The sequence below is a fragment of the Electrophorus electricus genome, chromosome 4, assembly GCF_041902795.1.
Source record: "Electrophorus electricus isolate QZ-2024a chromosome 4, ASM4190279v1, whole genome shotgun sequence".
Taxonomy (NCBI): Eukaryota; Metazoa; Chordata; class Actinopteri; order Gymnotiformes; family Gymnotidae; genus Electrophorus; species Electrophorus electricus.
The window spans coordinates 31123355-31144802 of record NC_137500.1 but is presented as its reverse complement, the minus strand read 5'-3'; the positions used below and the strand labels follow the sequence as shown (position 1 = coordinate 31144802).

Genomic DNA, 21448 nt, shown 5'->3' with positions numbered 1-21448 from the left:
AGTCAGTCTCCGTCACACCTAAACTGGAGACATATGAATGAGAGTGACTCATTTCAGGGAAGGACACAGGGCATGAGTGTGGTAAGGTGATGTATTGTAGGCCTGTACTCTTGCCAGCCAAAGCAGTGAGTCAAATGGTCTTGGATCTTTTTTTTTTTTAAATGTTCACTTACTATGCACAGCTGCTCCCCAGACAGAGCCCTAATCAGCATCTGAAATAAAACCAGAGAAAGCATATGTTACTGTATATGTAGTTAACCATGGTATAAAGAGTGGTGGTGGAAAAAAAATTAAATATGCAATTGAATGTATGCAATTCAATGCAGTTAAGTTAAATTATTATTATTATTATTCATTATTATTATTATTATTATTATTATTATTTACAACCATATTTTCATAAATAAGTTTTATGTAGTCCAGGACCCTAAGGTAGTTGAAATGACACGAGTAATAAACCTTATGGCATGCTTTGATGCAGCAGCAGAGCTGAACCTAGGTTGTTCAAGTAATGTCCCAGTTTAATCAAGCAGGCAAATAAATAAACAACTTCCAATATCCAAAAGGAGGTTGTCCAGGCAGAGATTTGATAATAGGCAGGAAAAATAGCAAACAAATCCAAACAGAGGTATGCAAAACAGAATAATCCAGATAGCAATAACCACAGTTGGAAATGAGAGACAAAAAAGTAGGATATATGACAATTAAGGATTAGAAATGCAGGCAAAAACACAACAAGACTTTGCAATATGCAAACAGCAAACCGGAGCTTACATACACAGGGAGAGTTGAAGAGACTGAGAACAGGGGCGATGAAAATGAACATCCTTAGATTTAATGAAGCTGGTTGGAAGATGATGGAAGTTGTCATCCATAATGGAGAGGATGGGAGTTGTAGTCCATAATGCAGCAGGCACAGGTGAGACTAATGGATCGGATGTGATATCTTAAGCAAAGACAAGACTCAGTTCGGGTCAATGATTGATAGTTGCTGAAATGTAAAGATATTTTGGGGTTGTTCTTTCAATAACTTTGATTTACTCAAAGGGAAGGTGGGCAGGGATACTGACAGGATGACTTTGTCCAGAGTTCCCAGAGTCAAAATTGTCTCTGCTATAACCTGAAAGTACAAAGTTCACAGTAAATTGTTCCCCCGAGAGCCAAGCCAACACTGCTGTGCCTTGGGGAGGTCCAGCAACTTTGCTGAACTTTATCCTCATATTTGGATCCAAATTTGTTTGCACTCTACACACCTTTCAACATCAGTCATCTATATTACACCTCAGAAGCTGCTGTTATTGCCATTTCAAGACAGAGGGATAGTGGGCATGTAGATGTACAGATATATTGAGGACATTAGGGAAAGTTAGGTCTGCTGATGTTAGCTAAAGGATAAATGACAGACATGAAGAGATTAATAGCGCGTAAAATGCACAAGAAAAAAAATCTCTAAAACAAAACTCTGTACTTTCCTTATCTAAAGATCAAGGAAATAAAAAGTTCATAAAAGTTAAAAGAAAGAACTACATTATTTCAGCATCATAGGTAATGTAAAATAAACGGACAGAAGCTCATAAATACGCTCTGTCGACGACAGGCGCTGAAAATTGAACAGATGATTTTTCACCACGGGCTACCGTGTGCAGACCACGCGCATATCTGAAAGTGCTGCTTGTTAATCGTTCAGTGATCAAACTTTGACCAAACATAAGCAAACAGGAGTTCCTGACAAAGGTTCTACGTAACCTTCTTACAACCAGCTGTTACTTCATAGTTACACAGAACAGTTAATACACCCTTATCAGCCGGAAGTGCGTGGGATAGTCCAGCGCGTAAATACTTTGAGCTCACTCTAAAGTTAATATAGGCAGGCTTGACCCGCTCCTTCTGTTATAACCAAGTCTTGGCTTTCTCCGAAGGAATGGCTTCAATTCTCAGCTGCCATGGCACTGTTATACTTTTTCTTACATACCTTGGAATTTGCTACACAAAATGTGCCACAGGTAAGATATTCTCGTTGTTTTAATTAGGTTTTCCTGCAATGTTTTTCAGCGGGTTCTTTTTCTTTAGTGTGAAACAAATGTACTTTAAATCGGAATAAACATGAGATTTCCACTTTGCTGAAATATTAATCTCGCAATGTAAACATGCGCTGCTTCCCTGAAAACTGGGTAATTATCCTATAACGTGCATTTTGTTGTGAGTATTGCAAACTCTACCTTCATGAAATAAAGTTGCTATTCGGGATGACTTGTGTGATCAAGCCCAAAGCGTTTCAGTTATCAATATTTAATTTCCATATAAGGCATTCGGTAATTTCACAAGGTACAGTAAATTTGTCTACGATAGTTCTTTAATTTTTATTACAAAATAAATGGCCGTGCTTAACAGAAACATGGTAGTATTTGGATATCTCTGCAGCCAATGTGCAGAAAGTGTGTACAGGTTCCTTTGTTCAGGTTGATTTCGCAGCCCCCTGCTAAGAGCTTGCCCCACCCGGAAACTTACACATTTCACTCACAACTTCTATGTCTGGGACGAGGTCCATACTGACTTCGGATCTAATTTATCTCAGCATTAGTGGGTGTGTGCTGGATATTTTTCCCCAAGGAGGCAACAGATTGAAAGTGAACGCGCTCTTTAGACGGACACTTTTATGACTGGGGGCTGTTACATTAATAAGAGCTGCCAAATGTTCGGAAGCCAAAGAGTAAAGAAACGAAAAACAAAGAACAAGGTCCAAGCAAATGTGAAAAATGTGAATGTTACACACAAAAAAATTAAAATGTAAGTAAATTATTAACTCCTTTCTCATTGGTATCCAAAACAAAACCATCTACTTTGTTCAGTATAGGCAAAGCTCAGCTGCTAGAGTACTCCCAATCTAAAAAATGGCTACCTGATCCGCTTCTCAGATTTAACGTCCTGCTAATGTACAAATCTTTACATGGACTGTCAACACCAAACGTAACCAGGCTCCTGCATGCGTATTGTCCTGCCTGAACACTTGGGCCATCTGCTACAGGTCTTTTGTCTGTCTAAGCACTTTTTAATGTGCTATTTTTTCATTCTACCTGCCAGTGTGAGAGAGTCAGGAGTTAGTCTGAGCGTATGAGAGACATGGTGCTATCAGTTTTCAGGCATAGCTATTATTCAGAGACAGAGATGTCCGTTTTAGCGAGTAACAACTGTCAGACTCCCCTACAGCAAACAGGATCTGTTAAGTGAACTTGCTCACTGTAGTTATTCTGTTCACTGACGTTTGTTGTTGTTGTTGTTGTTGTTGTTGTTATCATTATAACATGAAGGTGTAAAAGATAAAATGGTTTATAATAGTTGGGTGATATTCTGTGCTCATATTACCTAAATAATTAGATGCATCTCTAGGCTTTCTTAAGAATGAAAGGACAGACTAAAGATGAAAGGGAGTCACTGCTGTCAGAGTTGATCAGTATGAAGAGCTCCATAAGGTTTGTAGGGAAAAGTATTTAGTTTGTTAAACCAATTAGTTTAATTAGTAATTCATTTCTGTGTTTGCTGAAGCCCTTCATGCACAAGCCAAGAATCTCTAACTGGCTGCTTCTTTAACGGGCTTCCTTAAAGTGTGAAAAGCAAACAAGCAAACAAATAAATAAGTAAACAAAAGGGAACATCAGGATGGCAGGCGGGAGATTGTTTGTTGGCTTCTACTCTATATTCCAACAAATGAATCAAAGGGTCTGCATGTGGCTTCAACGGACCATTCCTTCACTTGAGAGAGAATGAGGAAGAGCGATAAGTGGGAGAGAAAGAGGAAAAAAGTGAAGTGAAAATAAAACCTTTGACATAGTTCTTACCAGGAAGGAATACAGCACAGGTTAGGAAAGCAATTACTTGTTATTATTACGTGTAATGTCTAGGCATGCCAGTATCCAGTGAAAGCAGTCTTTTCAACGTTGCCAAGTCTGTTTCATGAGCGAAATGGAAACCTTCACAGCAGTTCGACTTGCTTGTCTCTTGTTGGGTGTGGGGTGTAAATGATGGAGTCTCCTCAATTGTGCAAGCCTAGTGGTCCAACAGGACAAATCTCTTTCTGTTCCTTGATAAGGTTTCTAGCTTATAGATGTAAACATGCACTAAAGCATGTAATAGACTGTCTTAGACTTCCTCAGATCCTGCACATAAGTACATATTAACATATTCATATCTCTAGCTCCCTTTATTATTATATCATACATTTTGTTTGTTTTTACTGTATTCCCCTTTAGTGTAACATTTTAATTTTCTCCTGAATGTTTGCAAATAATATAAATGGACTTGTCTAGCCTGTTTACTATGTTACACATTATACATGTGTGTATTCACCATGACAAATTCCTTCTATTCATTAGTCTAATCACAAGTAATGTGATTCTGATTCTGGTTCTGAATAAGCATATGCATATAATAAATCAAAGTTATTTTTTATGTGCTGTGGTATAGTTCCAAAGAATTGTCATAACTGGAATGGATTCAGTGCTGTTACAATGACGGCCAATGACGGTTTCTAACTCCCATCATTAATTCCCATGGACAAACTGGGAAAATTGAGGATCACAAAGGAGAGAGAGAGTAAAAAATCTCCCTGGAGCCTACTGATGCAGTGATTATTTCTTAACTATAACTAATGGACAATGCGAGACCCCTCAGATGGAAATCTGGGTGCTAGCTTGCAAAGAATTACCAAAATGCCCCTTCTATTTTTTCAAGTTCGAACTAAAAGATCTACTTCACACTCACTATTCTTGTGAAGTTGCCTGCATGGGGGAGCAAACTTTTTAATATGCTATTTTTCATTCTACCTGCCAGTGTGAGAAAGAGTCAGGAGTTAGTCTAAGGGTATGGGATATGGTGCTATCTGTTTCAGGCACATCTAATATTCAGAGACAGAGATGTCCGATTTAGAGAGTAACGACCCTCAACTGTCAGACTCCCCTACAGCAAACAGGATCTGTTCAAGTAAACCTGCTCTTTGCAGGTATTCTGTTCCCTGAGATTTGTTGTGGTTTTTAATATCATAACATGAAGGTGTAAAAGATAAAATAGCTTATAATGGTTTGGTGATATACTGCACTCAATAATCAGATGCTTCTTTAGTTTTTAAAAAAAAATTATTTTAAAGAATTAAGGGCCAGACTGAAGAGCAAAAGGGGGTCATTGCTGTCAGAGCTCATCAATATGAAGAGGGTCATAAAGTTTCAGTAATTTGTCGGAAAGAGCAATTAGAAAGAAGCCCCATTCTCATGCCAGAGCAACACCTTAGCGCTAAAGCATGGAGAAGTAAAAGCAGAGAATAATTGTAATATTATGCATATTTTTGAAAGGTTTTTGACATTCGTGGCAGAGTTCTGAAAAACACCCAAGATATCTCCTTTCCCTGTGAGAGGGCTAGTATTTGTGTAGTGTAAACCCTCCAGCCCAACACAGAGCTGTGGCACAGCTGAGAATAGAATCTGAAGTTCCAGCTGTCATGGGTGCCCTCTGGGAGCTGATTCTGCCGGTCTGTTATGGCTGGTGTTAAATGTTTCGCCATTAGACATGTATCACTTCCTTCAATTAAAGGAAGGCATGTTTATGCTGATAGTGTGCTGTTTTTCCTAAATTTGGACACTTCTGGACACAGTGGTCTCTTTTACTGCTCAGTCGAGTATTACTCAGCACAAATGATTCCCCGTCACCCCCCTCTCTGACTTATGGATGACCTATGTAATGCCAAAGGTGCTGACAACACACACACACACACACACACACACACACACACACACACACACACACACACGCTGTGCACATGCTGAAATCATCATACTGAAAAATGGTAGCGAGTTGAACATTCAGTAAAATCTGGTGGAGAGAATTAGCATCATGTCATTAGCATAAAAGTACTGGATACCAGTTAATAAGATTTCATTAGCATAAAGATACCACAGACTAGTTAATAAGACGTCATTAGTTCATTAGGATAAAGTATAACTGACCCAGTTACCTTCTGTTTTTTATTAGAGATGGTATCATTTAAGGTTGAAGTACTTGTCTAAGCAGGCCCAAGAAATCCAGAAAAGGTCGTTGTTCTCAGTACGCTGTGTGCAGCAGACAGTTGAAACATTGCAAGACCCATCATGCAGGCTGTTCTTTTAAAGAGTCGACTTGCACTAGCAGTCTTGTTGCTTTTTCACTGCAGGCATGCACTCAGTTCAACCCAAGGCCAGCATTGACACTGTGTCTTTGGTTGTTCTTGGCCTTGGCTAGCTCATCATTACAATCATGTCTTAATACTGAACTAATCAGACATCCTTTGTCATGTGTGTATCTCGGAGGTCTGCTATATTACTACTGTGTATGAACCGTGTCTTTTCTGAGTGGCCCTAGCATGGAAAACACCGTAAAAGAGAAAAGGTTGTCACTGTGCTTAATAAAGGACCAGACTGATTTCTTAAGAATTATAAGTATTTTTATACAATCCCAGTGATGTTTAGCCAGTTTGTTTGAACAAAATATCTCTACAAGAAGGCATGAGTGGGATTTAAGGCTTTTTTATTTGTGCATTGCCCATTGCAGGAAGTGGAGACTGTTCTGCTGCTAATCGCTTTCACAGGCACTTAAGAGCCGTAATTAAACAGTCACACACACACAGATAGACACACACAAATGCAGACACGCACACACACATACACACACTCCAAGGGACCACACTGTCTTTTGTGTCTTTGACTCTGCATGGTTACTGCTTGTCTAATGCTTATTTCTGTGTGTGGGTGCATTGTCACACATGCACACACACAAAATTGCTTACATATTAGGAAACCTTTTGTCCTGCTTGCTCAACTTAATACATCTGTGGTTTGACTGACAAACTGAATTAGTTTTGTAATACAACTTACTCTGTTCAAAGAAATACTGTAGAGCTTCCATAGCTGATGCGGTTATAGCGGAAAGGCATTATATCTGGCTCCTTTGCTCTGGCAGAGACTTCAGTCAACAAGATGACCTCCCTTTCATGTTATTGTGTGAATTATTGCAGGAAAAAAACACATATTGATCGTTCAATTTAATGAAGACCATTGTTGAGCAGTACAGCATGGCCTCATCAGCTCAGATACCTTCACTTTTCCTACCATTGATTCAGAAGTGCCATCCTCCACATGAGTGAATGAGTGCATGAGTGAATACTGAGCCTCGTCATCTCCGTATCCCCCAGACCTCGCAGAATAGCTCATATTCTGACACTACTTTCTGTCTGTATTGGCTGAGAGAAAAGGCATGAGCAAAGTTATGTTGTTTTCTTTTTAATTATCTTACATGACCAGTCAAGTAACATATTTTTTGGTTAGTAGACCAGTGTTTCTCAGTTCAGTTTTCTGGGAGCCTCAGACAGACTTTGACAGACTTTGGTCTTGATGGTCTGTGGGTTCCTGAGGTGTGCTTAAGCAAATAAAACCTGAGAAGAAACAAAAAAAGAGAAAACTAGCCATTAAGGACTACAGGCACTTTGTGCGTTACCGTGTGTGTGTGTGTGTGTGTGTGCCAAAAAGAGTGTGCTATATTGACATTATCTGCAATCTCAGCACTTCACATGTAAGTAATTGGAAAATAGGTAATTGAATAAATGAAGCTTAGATGTGCACAGTTTTCATCAGTGTGTCTGCTATTACATCCCCAACTATTCATCACCTTATCCTCAGGGGTGTAGTGGAAAAGACAGATTTTAATCCAGATTTCTTTCCACGTAGGCACAGTCAAGGGCCGTGTCTGTTAGTCAATGCTGTGTTCGGTGCTGTAGAAAATATAATTAAATGGCTTTGAAAATGTACAACAGGAGCACTTAGTAAAGCAGAGGGCATATCTCAAGATTTCACTATTTAATCTCCATTACCTAACAAGAAAAGCCAATTAGCAAATGTAGGTGGTATTATAAAGGGATGGAGGATATACCTATATATACTGCAACCTATAATATGTACTATATATATCTTTCTGTGTATTGTGTATTGTACTGTGTTCTGCATTTATTTGTTCAATATTCTTTTATCTGTATTGTCCCTTTATGGAAGCACCAATTACACCACTTTTTCATACATTTTTCATACATGTATAATTGGCCAATCCAGCGATTCCTATTTCAGTGTTTTATTTTTTCGCCATGGTTCTGTTTAGGCAATTCCTGATTATGGAGGAAAACAAGCTTTCCAGGTCATCAAAAATCCCCACACAGGCAGAAACATTTCTCTCTGTGTTACTGTATTATAGCAACATCCACAGTTTTATGTCTCCTGTTTAACTCATGCAAAGTGATGTCTCATAACAGTGTCACATAATGGGAAAAACTGAATTTGCGTCCAAAATGCACATAACTGAACGGAAAGTTTGAAGACTAGGCTTCTTATTTATGATGCAGCTCAACTGGAGGGTCTATTAATCAGATACTGTTGCTGAGGCTATTAGAGTACCTTTAAAGAAAGTCTCTACACCCCCAGAACAGCATGCAGATATCTGAAATTCAAAATCATATTGTTTATACCGTGCTTTTTACAGCAGTCATCACAAAGCAACTTAAGAGACATCCAGGTTCAAACCCCCAGTGAGCAAGCCAAAGGTGACAGTGGCAAAGGAAACCTCCCTAAGAGAATGAGGAAGAAACCTTGAATCTTGGTTCTTCTCTAACAGGGCTCCCCCGTCCTCGTCTGGTTGACACCGGACAGCACAACAGAAACAACAATATAAGCAACAACAGAAAAGCTTAGCCTGGGTCTCTAGATGTCCTAATCTGGGTTCCATGAGTGTAAGGATGTCCGAAGCCTGTCTAACGTAGGAACAGCTCAGGCACATCTGCCCAATGTTTAACATAGTGGATTACAGTGGATTCCTCAGTTATATTAAACTGTTATGTGTCTTCTGGTTGGACTGAGACACACACACACACACACACACACACACACACACACACACACACACACATATATATTGTATGTCATATGCGCAGCACTGGAAACTAGTTTAAAAATATGTAGCATATAAAGAACAAAATAGAACAGGCCCTAGAACAGACCATTGGGATACATAGAAACCTTGGTGTTTGCTTAAAAGTCACCATTTAGGTTTACAAACTGATAATGGTCTGTTGAGCAAAAGCTACACAAGGAAATGGCTATTCCATTAATCCTAATAACATTTTCAAGTCTATCTAGTAAAATATTGTGATATGTAGTATTAAATGCAGCCCTGAGATGAAACAATAAAAGCAAAGAGACACAAGTGATCAGAAGTGAGCAATAGGTCATTAACTACTTTAGGTCATTAATTATTTGAACCAGTAACACGTGGGGACCGTGCGCAAAAGTGCCTTAGCTTACTTCCTGTGCTCGCTACTGGAAAGCAATGTAAATCAAAGTGAATGGACCCTCCCTTCAGGTGGCATGAGCTTCTGTAGTGGTGTGTGGTGTTACAGGCTATTCTTTCCTGTACAACACAACCCCCCAATTGGGCCTCCAGAACTTATGCTTAGCATATGCCTACATCAGGAGGTGCCATATGGCCTAGCATCCCCAGTGATGGGCCTCTCATTTACAGTGCCTGGGCCCTCTCATGCAGTCACCCATGGCTCTGAAGACTGTGAGCATGATTAATTGAAGTGTATGGGATTATCTGCTTCATTGAACCCAACACTGCAGACCTCGGGTAATTGCATGGAGGGGCAGTCTAGTCGGTACTGAGACCCTGCAATATTTTTTTAAACTTTTTTTTTCATGGGTCTGACACCGGAAGGATTTGCTTGTTATTGTTGTTATCACTGAACTGCAGGAGAAAAACAAGTTTTGACCCATCTGGGATTTTCAAGGTGTAGCTGATAATCAGGACATGTACAGAGTGTAGAAGTTGTGTAGGCAGAATCAATGCGAGGGACAAAATTGCTTCAGATAAACTAGCTCTCAAGATTACAGCGCCTAGATCATGTTAAGGATCATTGACATAAATAAAAAAGGTCAAAATCTTTAAAATACTATCTGTTCTCTATATATGAATCCATCATGTTAAGGGAAACTGGGGACAAATCTATGATGTAATTTACATACAGGCTCGGAGGTGTTTTCGATTTCAAAACAATGGGCAGGTCAATTCATGTAAGGGTATGAGAGCGATTTATTGCTTGGATATTATAACAGACATTATGGATTTTGTTCCATTACTTGGAATGTTCAAAACATGTCCATCTATGCACACTTAATGGTCTTCAGGGCAAACTCAAAACATTGTCATGGTTACGCTGCGAAACTGCACATCCACCACAGTGCCTATTTGTGCATTGTGCAGTAGAGGGTATTTATTAGCCAGCTATGCAGACAACAGCACTCAGTTTGACCTTAGACCAAGTAAACAACCTTTGCTTTCTGACTTTGTGAAACAGATTTATTACTTACCTGCAAAAAAAACAAAAACAAAAAACACAATGGCAAAAACCTTAAAAAACCCTTTTTCTAACCTTTAGCTTATACATAGTGCCAATCTGACCTTGTTTCAGTTAACCGCTCAAGTTTAAGGTCTAAGACAGGTACTCAAGAAACAGTGCTAATGCTCTCACAGGATAACAGGATAGAGTCTACTACCAGGAACCAACAGTCCCTCAGATAATGTGTTATACTGGGCGTGCAGTGATTTGGCAGGCCTTGTTATTGTGGTACTAATTGGTTTACTACCGCGTGCTACGTTTGGTGAGTAGGAGTTTAAATCTTTAGCAAACTGTTTTTTCTCCTTGCCTCCATTCAGCTGCCAAGCAAAACAAAGACTGAGTGATACAGTCAGTGCCGATGAAGTGTCATACCCTGGACTCTGGACTGGGCCTTCTCACTCGGCTGAGTCAGACGATGGTAAAAGAGACTCATAGCACAGGCAGCTAGTGCAAGTCATTGTCTCTTCGTGCTCGGTCTGATGATTTTCCCTTCAGACCTCCAGACAACGAGCTGCTCGCGTGGGGCATGAGCTCTCTTGCATTGGTGTGTCTCTGAATAAAACCTGATGCTGTGTGTGTGTGTGTGTGTGTGTGTGTGTGTGTGTGTGTGTGTGTGTGTGTGTGTGTGTGTGTGTTACTTCACTCATCCTTACAACAGGCAGTGCCACTAAGACGGGAGTCAGTGTTTACTGTGTTAAAACCTGGTCTGAGACACAGATAGGCATTTATTATGACTTCCGCCTGTTACTGTTTCATTTTATGAAGGACAGTGTGCTTCACTGTGTTCGATATCATCAGTCACCACTATGCTGAATTCCAGCTCCTACTCACGAGAGACACCTTATCGATGCAGGGACTGGGTTTCAGCATGGGCTAACCTGCCCAAACTCTGCGTTGACAGTGAATTTAGCCCAAGTTCAGAGTTGCGTATTTTGGACCATTATCCGAATTGAGGTGAGCGTGTGAGTATGAGAGACCAGGCAGAGCAGAACTTGTGGCCTTGGCCACAAAACAGCTTCCAGTGGAAGTGCAAGAACCCCAAAATATGTCACTCCCTTGCATTCTGGGCCAGGACATATTTTGGTTGTTGTGCAGAAGTGACTGTTGGCCCATACAAACTTATGCTGCACAAAAACAAAGGAAATTTATTTGTATGCAAGAGGAGACACAATAAACAATAAGCCTACAATGCAAAATACAGACTTTGGACATGTTAACCAAGTTCATTTTTTCAATAACCTTAGGTACTTCTCTGAAACTATCTTGTTTAAGGCAGTAGTAACACATGTAAATATTTAGCCTAAGAAACAAGACTTTGACAAAGAAAGTGCTGCACTTTGTTCCAGAAAATGAATGATAAATTGTTCAACATAAAATGTATGTAATTGAGTTTTTTCTTTATTCACAGGATTTTCGTAATCTTTGGAAAATTATTCTAGAGAAATAAAGATCTGCACTCTGCAACTGTATTTCAAGTAAAAACATATTTCTTTTTCATACCAATGATCAAAGAAATGTAAATCAGCAAAATGCAAATTGTTCTCCAGCAGCCATGTACCTGACACAATTTATAATTAATCAAGTTCTGTGAGACAATATTGGGACTCTTAAAGCAATGTTATCTTTTGTAAGTCTCTGTAAACTGGAAAAGTTCACTCCTGCCATAGCACCTAAAGCGCTTACAGCAAAATCATTCAGTAGGAATGTCATTTTTTATTAAGTCTGTATGAAACACTTTTTTTAACAAGAACAAGAAACAAAAAAGGCTTCTTGGCATAACAAATGACCTTTCACCTTCCCCATCTGCTTTCGCATTGTTCAGCCGGAGTGGTACTGGCCCTGATCGTAAGAAACCAAAAGGTGAACAGTCTTATTGTGTCACCCGTGCTCTGAGAGGTTTGTTCTGGAAGGTCATGTTTATATAAATGTTTCCACACTGGAGCTGGGCATGTGGCGGAGAGAGGAAGAAGAGACTGGCCTGTCCTCGAAATCTCCCTCAGGCTCCTCCATCATCTATCTCTGGCCTAGAGGAATGTTTATAAAGCTATTGGGGCAACTCTGCTGGGAAAACATTTAATCTCCGACAAAAGCAAACCCAATTGTTTGTCAGCTCTTGGTTTTGCTCCTGTGCAGGTCTCCATTGAGAGGGCTATTGTGCTATTGTCCTCTTTATATGCCAAGCCGGCAGACGTTGTTTATGGAAAGGAAGGCTTCGTGAAGGGTCTGAAAGGACTGGTGGTGCAGCACAGGAGTCTGGAATTCAAGATGAATCTGGAGTCTGGAGTTGGAGATGAGTCTGGAGTTGGAGATGAGTCTGGAGTTGGAGACGGGTTCTGAAGGTCATGTGGACAACATGCTAACAGCAGGCTGTCATTTTAAATCTTAGACCTATAAGCCTGTGATGCTCTCTCTACAGGCCAACACCAGAATGGATGGAGGGCTGGTACCATACTGCAAAATGCAAAAGCTGTCACTGGGATTTCAGTTCACTCGATGTGGAGACAGCAGCCTTGTTCTTCAGTTGTTCTTTGGCTGTTCTTTGGCCTTACGCAAATGTCTATAACTGAAAAACCCAATGCTTCTGCAGGGTTACACTAGAAGTGAAGTCAGAGAGGTTTAGCTAGCACTGCTCTTTTTCTCCTGTGGATGGTGGGTGGTTTGGTGGTATTCCAAGTAGATCTGGAACGCCGAGGGCAGTGTTGCCATGGGCAGCTTATCTGCCTCCTTCCACCACTATTAAATATCGTTAAGCGTCGCGGTCTTTAGCTTATTGAAAGTGGAGTCCCTTTAAACTGCAGAAACCTGCTTTTATTACTTTCCTCTGAAGCTTCAGGTTAGCAGCTAATAAGCGGCAAAATTTCCCCACGAATGTCTTTATAAATTTTATAAATGTATAAACTTTCTTCCTGTTCTCAGCAAACGGAGGGCGCCCTCGACTCCATATCTTCCACCACTCGTGTGCCCTGAAGAAAGACGAGGGGCCCTGCAAGGCAGTGAAGGAGAGATTCTACTTCAACACTGACACGGGTTACTGTGAGAACTTTGAGTACGGGGGCTGTCAAGGCAACACAAACAATTTTGAGACCTTGGAGGCGTGTGAAGAAATGTGCGTGGTGAGAGGTAAGCGGAGTTGCCTCACCCAAGAACATCAGGCGTAATCGAGGGCAACAGCAAAGGGTGTACAGGGGGAGGGGTCAAGGGTTGGTGTGGGTAACCTCGTGACAGAGAACGGAGACGGAAACGGAGAACTCGGCTGAACTACAAATGCTCCTTAAGAAAGTTACTTTTCACTTCACAGGTATGTAATACTTCAGGTGGTCTGAGCCAGTTTTAAAATGTCGACTGAGATAAGAGTGTTTCGAGGTCAGTAAAATGCAAAGGGCATATATATGTGTGGAGCAGTACACATACGAGGACGGTGCTTTTATGGACTTGCAGAGCTTCCCAGCAGGGCATTCCTGATAATTAGCCCATAAAGTGTAATGACTGAAACAAGACTTGCCAGAGTAAGTGCACCCCAAAGACCTGGTTATAATGTAAACTGTCATTCAAGGGAATATAATGAACTCTAGATGATATTAATTAGGACAGTGTTTCTGACCCTTTCTGTCTGAATAATCTCCACTTCACATTTTAGCATTTGCCTGCTCCCCACAATGCACCTTATAAGAAGAATAACTTAATTTATGAACAACTCAGATTTAACACGCATTAGTTTTGGTAAAGAAAGCACCAACAGCCATGGCTCAAAACACTGCTCAGATGATGAGGTATAATATTAGCGCAGATTTACATAGATGCATAACTATACTTAAGATTCAGACATAGTAATGCATCTTTATTTCATGTGACAGAGACCATCACTCAGGAAGGGAAGTGCATGTTCTGGCTCTTGGGTCTGGTTGTCAGAGCAGACGTTTGTCAGCTTGAAGACCTGGGTTAGACTCCAGGCACAGTTGTTTCTCCTGCCTTCACTGAGTGTACCTTAGGGGAACGTATTTGGTTATAATCGATTGACCTATTTCAGTAAATCCTATTTTCACCTATTCTCTTGTTTTCTGTCTGTTACTGATGTAGGTTCACAATCACAGAATAATGTAGAGCCAGAGCGTCACAGACACCCACTGATGAAGCACAAATGCACCATTTTTCCCGGCAGTCAAAGTGAAAGATGATTCCTTCAGGGTAGTGAAAGATGTCATGTTGACAGTGTGCCTGTGCTTAACAAAATGACACAAATCCCATGGGCACAATACCTTGGCTTTAACCAGATTAATTAGAGCCCCATGGTTTGGTGAGTCATATCTCATTATGGCATCTGGAGAGATTTGTTGATTCAGACAGACCTCCTCGACTTTAACGCAGAGAAACCCCTGCCTCATTAATCGCTATAAAACTGACAGTGGGTGCGTTATGATGAAAAAGGACCCCTCTCATCTCTGCTCAAGGGTGCAGCCCCTGTGTGGTGAAGGATTCAACATGTGTCTAGCCAGGAACTGCTGGGCGTGGGAGAGGCTGGCAGATACTATGCCTTGATTCATCTCTTTCCCTCTTCCACACTTCTTCTCCTTCCTTCCTCTTCTCTTCCTTCTCATCTTTTGCTCTTTCTTAGCACCAGTCTCGACTCTTGTCTATGTAGTGAGCTTGGGTTGAGACCACTAATCCACATTAGCCTCAGAAAGGCTTTTCTGGAAACACTGAGAAAATGATTTTAACTTACTGACCCCACATCTTAAATCAATGTTGTCATTTGCATTTCAGTACTCATGAAATGTTGTGTTTAATGGAGCAATTACTCTGAGAGTTGTGATTAGGAATGATAATTTGCTCCACACCACTGGAGAGATTAATTTGCTTTTAGATGTAGCAGAGATGTTATCCCAGTTATTGTTGACGTTAGCGCCGCAAGAAAATGTGATAAGTGGATGTTTGTCTCCATCTAGTGGACAGAGTTCTCAGTGCAGAACTGTAAATTGTGATACACGTTGAATTCATTTATATCCTATTTTATCTATTTTTTTGTGATATTCCAGTCATCTCTGATCAGAGAGTTTAAGACATTAAGAACATTCATTAGCATTCTGGAACTGATCTCCATGGGGACAACTGCCTTAGATGTGCTAGAGGTTCTAAATGAAGGATCTTTATTCTTTAAACACACACACACACACACACACACACACACTCTCTCACATACACACACACACACACACACACACACACACACACACGAATCTCAGTGATGTGACAACAAACCTCGGAATCCACTTAAAGGCTTAATGACACTATTCTATGAGTGTGAATTGGCAGGTCAGGGCTGTAACTTTGAAAGGCTCACTGCCTAAGAACAAAATGAGCTCCTGTCACATGTATATTTTCAACTCTATTACACATTTACAAGTTTTCCATAATACTAATCCATTAAAATGTATCCCATTATCCATTTTTCATAATATATAATACATTTTAATTAACATATCCATTAATTATTCATTTCTTAATATGTTTCAGGGATGGTAACATTCTAGTGTCATTTAGGATAGAGCTGGTCACATCACATTTCTAACCACAGTGAGGCACAGAGAGAATGAAGTTCTCAACAGTGTAATACTCATCACTTCAGACATGGCTCAGGCTAGCGGACATTGTGATGGACATCTTCTTAAGTGAATTTTTTAAATTAGTGGCTTCCATAAATAATTCCTGCATAGCAACACTAAAAATTGACAACATATGAAGAGGTTGTTTTTTTTGTTTTTTTTAATCTGTCGACCTTTGAATCCCAGCCAGCTTTTAAATCAAAAGAGCATGCCCTACAGATGGAGTTAAAGAACATCAATCAGAGCAATCCGGCCATGGCTCACAGCCACGGGGTTGCACCTCCTGGTTTCAGCAGTAAAGAGCTGTGGTTGTGGAATGCCTCTGGAGGCTTACTTACTGGAGCCACACTGCCTGTTAATTACATTAACACTGACATCTGGGTCTCTTGGAGGACATGTGCTGAGGGTTCAGGATCACCTGATCAGTCACGTTTAATTGCTGTATTTTACCTTTTTGGCTCTCAGCACCCTTTTGATCAGTCAAGTTTCAGTGTTTTGTGTTTCCAAAGACTTTGCTTAAAGCATCAATTCCGGGCCCTGAGAGTTTGAGCATTGTCATAAACACGCCCATCTAAATGCTCCAAACACTTTAAAAAAAGATCAACAGCCTATGGTGTGGTTTTTATCCCCATCCCTTTACCCAAGCTGACCCCTCCCCTCTCCTTCCACAGCCAATAAGAGTCCATGTCACCTGGAGGATGAGCCAGGTCCGTGCCGAGGGCTCGTACCTCGTTTCTTCTTCGACAACAGGACTCAAGAATGTCGCCGCTTCTTCTACGGTGGCTGCTTTGGAAATGCCAACAACTTCAAGACCATTCAGGCCTGCAGAGACAGATGCCAACGTATGTGCCATGTGTTCGTACCTTCCGCCAGTTCTGTTTATAACAAGGGTAGAGCAGTGATTAAGATCAGTGTGTCAGTGTGACAGAGTCGATCCTTTTCCTCTGTGTTACTCCGCATACAACCTTCACACCACAGTATCGCACAACAGCTGACTCTTAATCCGGACACACACTTTGTTTTAATCAGTTATATCCTTATTTATCACCCTCAATGGTAAAAAAGAGTGAATACCACAGTTCAGCTCTTGATGAGGACAGTTGGCTCTCAAGGCATATCTGCCTCTCTCTCTCTCTCTCTCACACACACACACACACACACACACACACACACACACACACACACACAGCACTACGAGTAATTATGTGATAAAGCAGCAACAGCCAAGGAAAAGCTAACACAGGCTGAGGGGAGGAGAGAGTTTAGGGTGGAATCCATACGCCTTTGGACTGACAAATTTGTGTTTTTCTCCTTTTCTGCTCTTAGCAGGTAATAACACTCATGTGCATGCCGCAAAGCCCAAGGAGACTGTCAACGCAACCAGAGAAGCTCTCATTAAAGAGGGTAAAATTAGCATCACATTCGGCGTTTCTGAACTAACGATTCGAAAACAGTTAAGGTCATTAATGTATATGAGCATGTTACAGTAATCAGTCTAGTTGAATAATTACAGGCAATAGCAAATAATACTAGTTAAACATGCATGCATTTGCATAAACATACATAATCACACCTCAGATGAACAGGGTTAACACCTCTAGAGGTCATCTGCATAATACAGTGATATTTCTGTCGGAGTGAACATGGTGTTTCTCACAGTTGTCTATGTATTTTTGTGCATGGTCATATGGTCCAGCTTAGCTAACTAGTGATGCATGTAAAAGTCTTTCATTAACAGACAGACTGAAACTGCATTTTGGGACTGTTTCACTCAAAGCAAAAGATGATGCTTCATTTCCCATGTAGCAACAAGAACAGAGAGTGATGACACTCCTGTTGTTTTCAGATAAGGACTTAGAATTTGTGTCCCACATAGTGTTCCAGGTAAAGCAAGAACCAGAGTCACACGCAAGTAAACAACAAGCTTTTATTTTAATTCCCTGCCCTGTAGCAAACACACACGTACCTGCACCCACACACGTGTTAACAAGATGAAGGTGGGCAGGTGACTGTGTGTGCGTTCTTCATATGCCAGGGGGTAGTAGAGCAGACATTAGTCTTCCCTCCTTCTGCCCATCTGACAGAGAAGTACCGCTCCTTGCATAAGGGAGGACATCACTGGCTGGTGCTAAGAGAAAGCCTGTGTAATTAACACAGACACACACATAGGCACACAGGCACAAAAAAAAATGTTTTAGAAGGAACTGTTTTGGTTTCCTAAACAGGTTCACCTTGGGCAGAAATAGCAATAGCACGTCTGTACAATTCTTATGCGCTTTTCTGAAAGCAACTGAAGGAACACGTGCAATTCAGAGCTGCTATATAAATAAAACTTGCTATTTTTGTTCTCTTGCAATTGTACCTGTGCCAGCTATGTAATAAATGAATGTCATAAAAAGCTGGGTCTATTTGTATTGCTGCAGTCAATATGTTAAAATGTTTTCACCATATTGTTCTCCAGGAAGGACATTAGCAATGCTTACACTTCTTTAGTTTTTGCAGTTGTTGTGGTTAATGAACCACATTTCCTAACTGTTATTTATGAACTACACTTCTTAAATGCAGTTAAAGAACCACAATCGCTAACTGATTAATGAACTACATTTCTTAACTGTGGCTAATGAATTTCACTTCCTAACTGTGATTAATAACAACAATAATGATGACATTTATTTGTATAGCAAAGTGCTTTACAGAAAAGTAAAGAATAGAGAGTACATGGAGAAATTAAAGCTAATTACATCCTGAGATGCATAACCTCAAGAAAGTCATTGCCAAAAAATGAAAAGAGAAAGAAAAAGTAAAAAAAAATACAATGACGATAAAGAGACATGAAAAGAATGTATAATTTAATGCAAAAGACAATTAAAAACCACAAATTGAACTTGTTAACTAGTTAATGAACCACATTTCATAACTGATTAAGGAACTACACATCCTAACTAGTTAATGGATCACACTTCCTAACTAGTTAATGGATCACACTTCCACACTTCACACTAACTGTGGTTAACTGTAGTGAAACAGAAGCAGAACAGAAGTTAACTGTAGTTAATTGTGGTAGAACTAGCAGAACTGTAGTAGAACAGAAAACATTGCTGTTCCTTTGTTAGCCGCATTTAGGAAAAGTCACTATTCCTAACTGGCTAACAAAGGAACAGATATTGGATGCCAGTTCAGTGGAAGCTCTGCTGTAATAAGACTTTCTTTAAGCATCATTCTTTTTATGCAAGATTAATCCAGCCTGGTCCTCGAGTCAGAACATTTTGTCACTGGTGTTATGTGCATTTCTAGTTGTAACATTACTCCTGTCTTTCTGCGTTTTCAGTGTTCACTGGGCCAGTCTTGTGTCTGAGTGCGATTGATGAGGGTCACTGTGACGGAGAGGAGAGGAGATTTGCTTATAACCACAGTATTAAACGCTGTCAGGTGTTTTATTACAGCGGCTGTGGAGGCAACAAGAACAATTTTGTGCTGAAGAAGGACTGCATAAGAATGTGCATGAAAGGTAACATGAAAGGTAATTAGTCATCAGTGCAACAACAAGGTGTCTGTTCATTAGTCATTAGTGTAACACCAAGGTGACTGTTCATTAGTCATTAGTGTAACACCAAGGTGACTGTTCATTAGTCATTAGTGTAACACCAAGGTGACTGTTCATTAGTTATTAGTGTAACACCAAGGTGACTGTTCATTAGTCATCAGTGTAAGGACAAGATGACTGTTTATTAGTTATTAGTGTATCGACATGGTGACTGTTCATTAATCATTAGTGTAACAACATGGTGACTGACTGTTCATTACTGATTAGTGTAATGACATGGTGACTGTTCATTAGTCATTAATATAACGACATAGTGACTGTTCATTAATCATTAGTGTAACAACATGGTGACTGTTCATTAGTGATTAGTGTAATGACATGGTGACTGTTTATTAGTCATTAGTGTAACACCAAGGTGACTGTTCATTAGTCATCAGTGTAATGACAAGATAACTTTATTAGTTATTAGTGTATTGACAAGATGACTTTATTAGTTAGTAGTGTATCGACATGATGTTCATTAGTCATTAGTGTAACAACATGGTGACTGTGCATTAGTGATTAGTGTAATGACATGGTGACTGTGCATTAGTGATTAGTGTAATGACATGGTGACTGTTCATTAGTGATTAGTGTAATGACATGGTGACTGTTCATTAGTCATTAGTGTAACTACAAGGATCATGTTCATTAGTCTGATGAATTCATTAGCACTGCTGTGATCACTGATTAGACCTCAGAAGCTAAACAGACTTGTGAACATGCTGTCTATGTACTGTGGGATTTGTAACGTACTGTATATGTACTGTTGGTTTGGTAACATACCAAGCTAGTTGGCAGCTTTTGGGCTGTATTTAAAGTACTTCATCTTATTTCTCTCTGTCTGTCATATCTCATTTTTAAATAGGAGTGGTAAAATAAAGTAGCATCAACTATAATAATAATAATAATAATAATAATAATAATAATAATAATAATAACAACAAAAGCTTGTCTTGTTCAGTATTGTCACCAGAATCCCATCAAAGCTCAATCTCTCACATGGTGAAGCATAAAAATGAAAAGTATTATGAATGTTGATTAGATTATCACATTTCTCTTTTGTCCCCCACAGATCACGGCAAGAAAAATCACATACGAATAAAGACAAGGAAATCCCACATCCTCCGCTCTATCTAAGACATGGCAGCCTGAAGGACTCCTTATAACCATCTTATTGTCATGCTGAAGTTTTTTAGTCAGTTATAAATATCATCGTACAATATTGCTTTTTTGAAAGTATTATAATAGTGTTTTATCAGTTATACTAATCTATTATTATTATTTGTTTTATATATTCTGATTTTTGTTTGACTAATGTTTGTTTTAGTTATTCTGTCTTTTTTTTTTTTTTATTTTTTTTTTTTTTTTTTTTTTTTTATAAACGTGAGGTCCCTTCTCAGCCCTGACACATGCTTCTCTTTTCGTCTTCCATGCTGTATCTCATCTGATTTATTTATCAAACCCCTCATTAACCAAATTCAGTACATCGGAGCAGGGAAACCATGTAAATACCCCCAAGGGGCATTATATGTGAAGCCCCCAGGACTGGCACTGAAAAACATTGCTTCATACCTATTAATACTCCATACCCATTACTGTATATATGCATTACTGTTAAAGGTTGTGTCCTGCAAGGATTTAAGAGACATCTGTGAATGTATGATCAATGGTAATAGCAAGAATAATAAAGAGAAAATAGTGGTTACAAAAATGAATGGGTCTTCCAGAGCTCCAGAGCCTGATTAACTTCTGTTTTGACTCAATCATTTTAGTCCACTTCCTACCAAAACAAAAAAACATTTT

At 39.7% G+C, this 21448-nt stretch overlaps 1 protein-coding gene across 3 annotated transcripts; it reads left to right on the top strand.

Annotated features, from left to right (window-relative positions):
* Window positions 1–1684: 1684 nt before the first annotated feature.
* tfpia (tissue factor pathway inhibitor a) lies at window positions 1685–21360 on the top strand. 3 transcript variants are annotated; one of them, XM_027021976.3, is made up of 6 exons: window positions 1685–2003; window positions 13376–13579; window positions 16731–16901; window positions 17386–17463; window positions 19388–19567; window positions 20718–21360. In XM_027021976.3, exons 1-6 carry the CDS (start codon window positions 1922–1924, stop codon window positions 20780–20782), a joined length of 780 nt encoding a protein of 259 aa, XP_026877777.3. In that variant the 5' UTR covers window positions 1685–1921; the 3' UTR covers window positions 20783–21360. The 3 variants fall into 3 exon arrangements, with proteins under 3 accessions (XP_026877777.3, XP_026877770.3, XP_026877761.3); XM_027021969.3 differs by having other exon boundaries at window positions 1694–2003; window positions 17389–17463; window positions 19388–19579; XM_027021960.3 differs by having other exon boundaries at window positions 1696–2003; window positions 19388–19579.
* The last annotated feature ends 88 nt before the right edge of the window (window positions 21361–21448 follow it).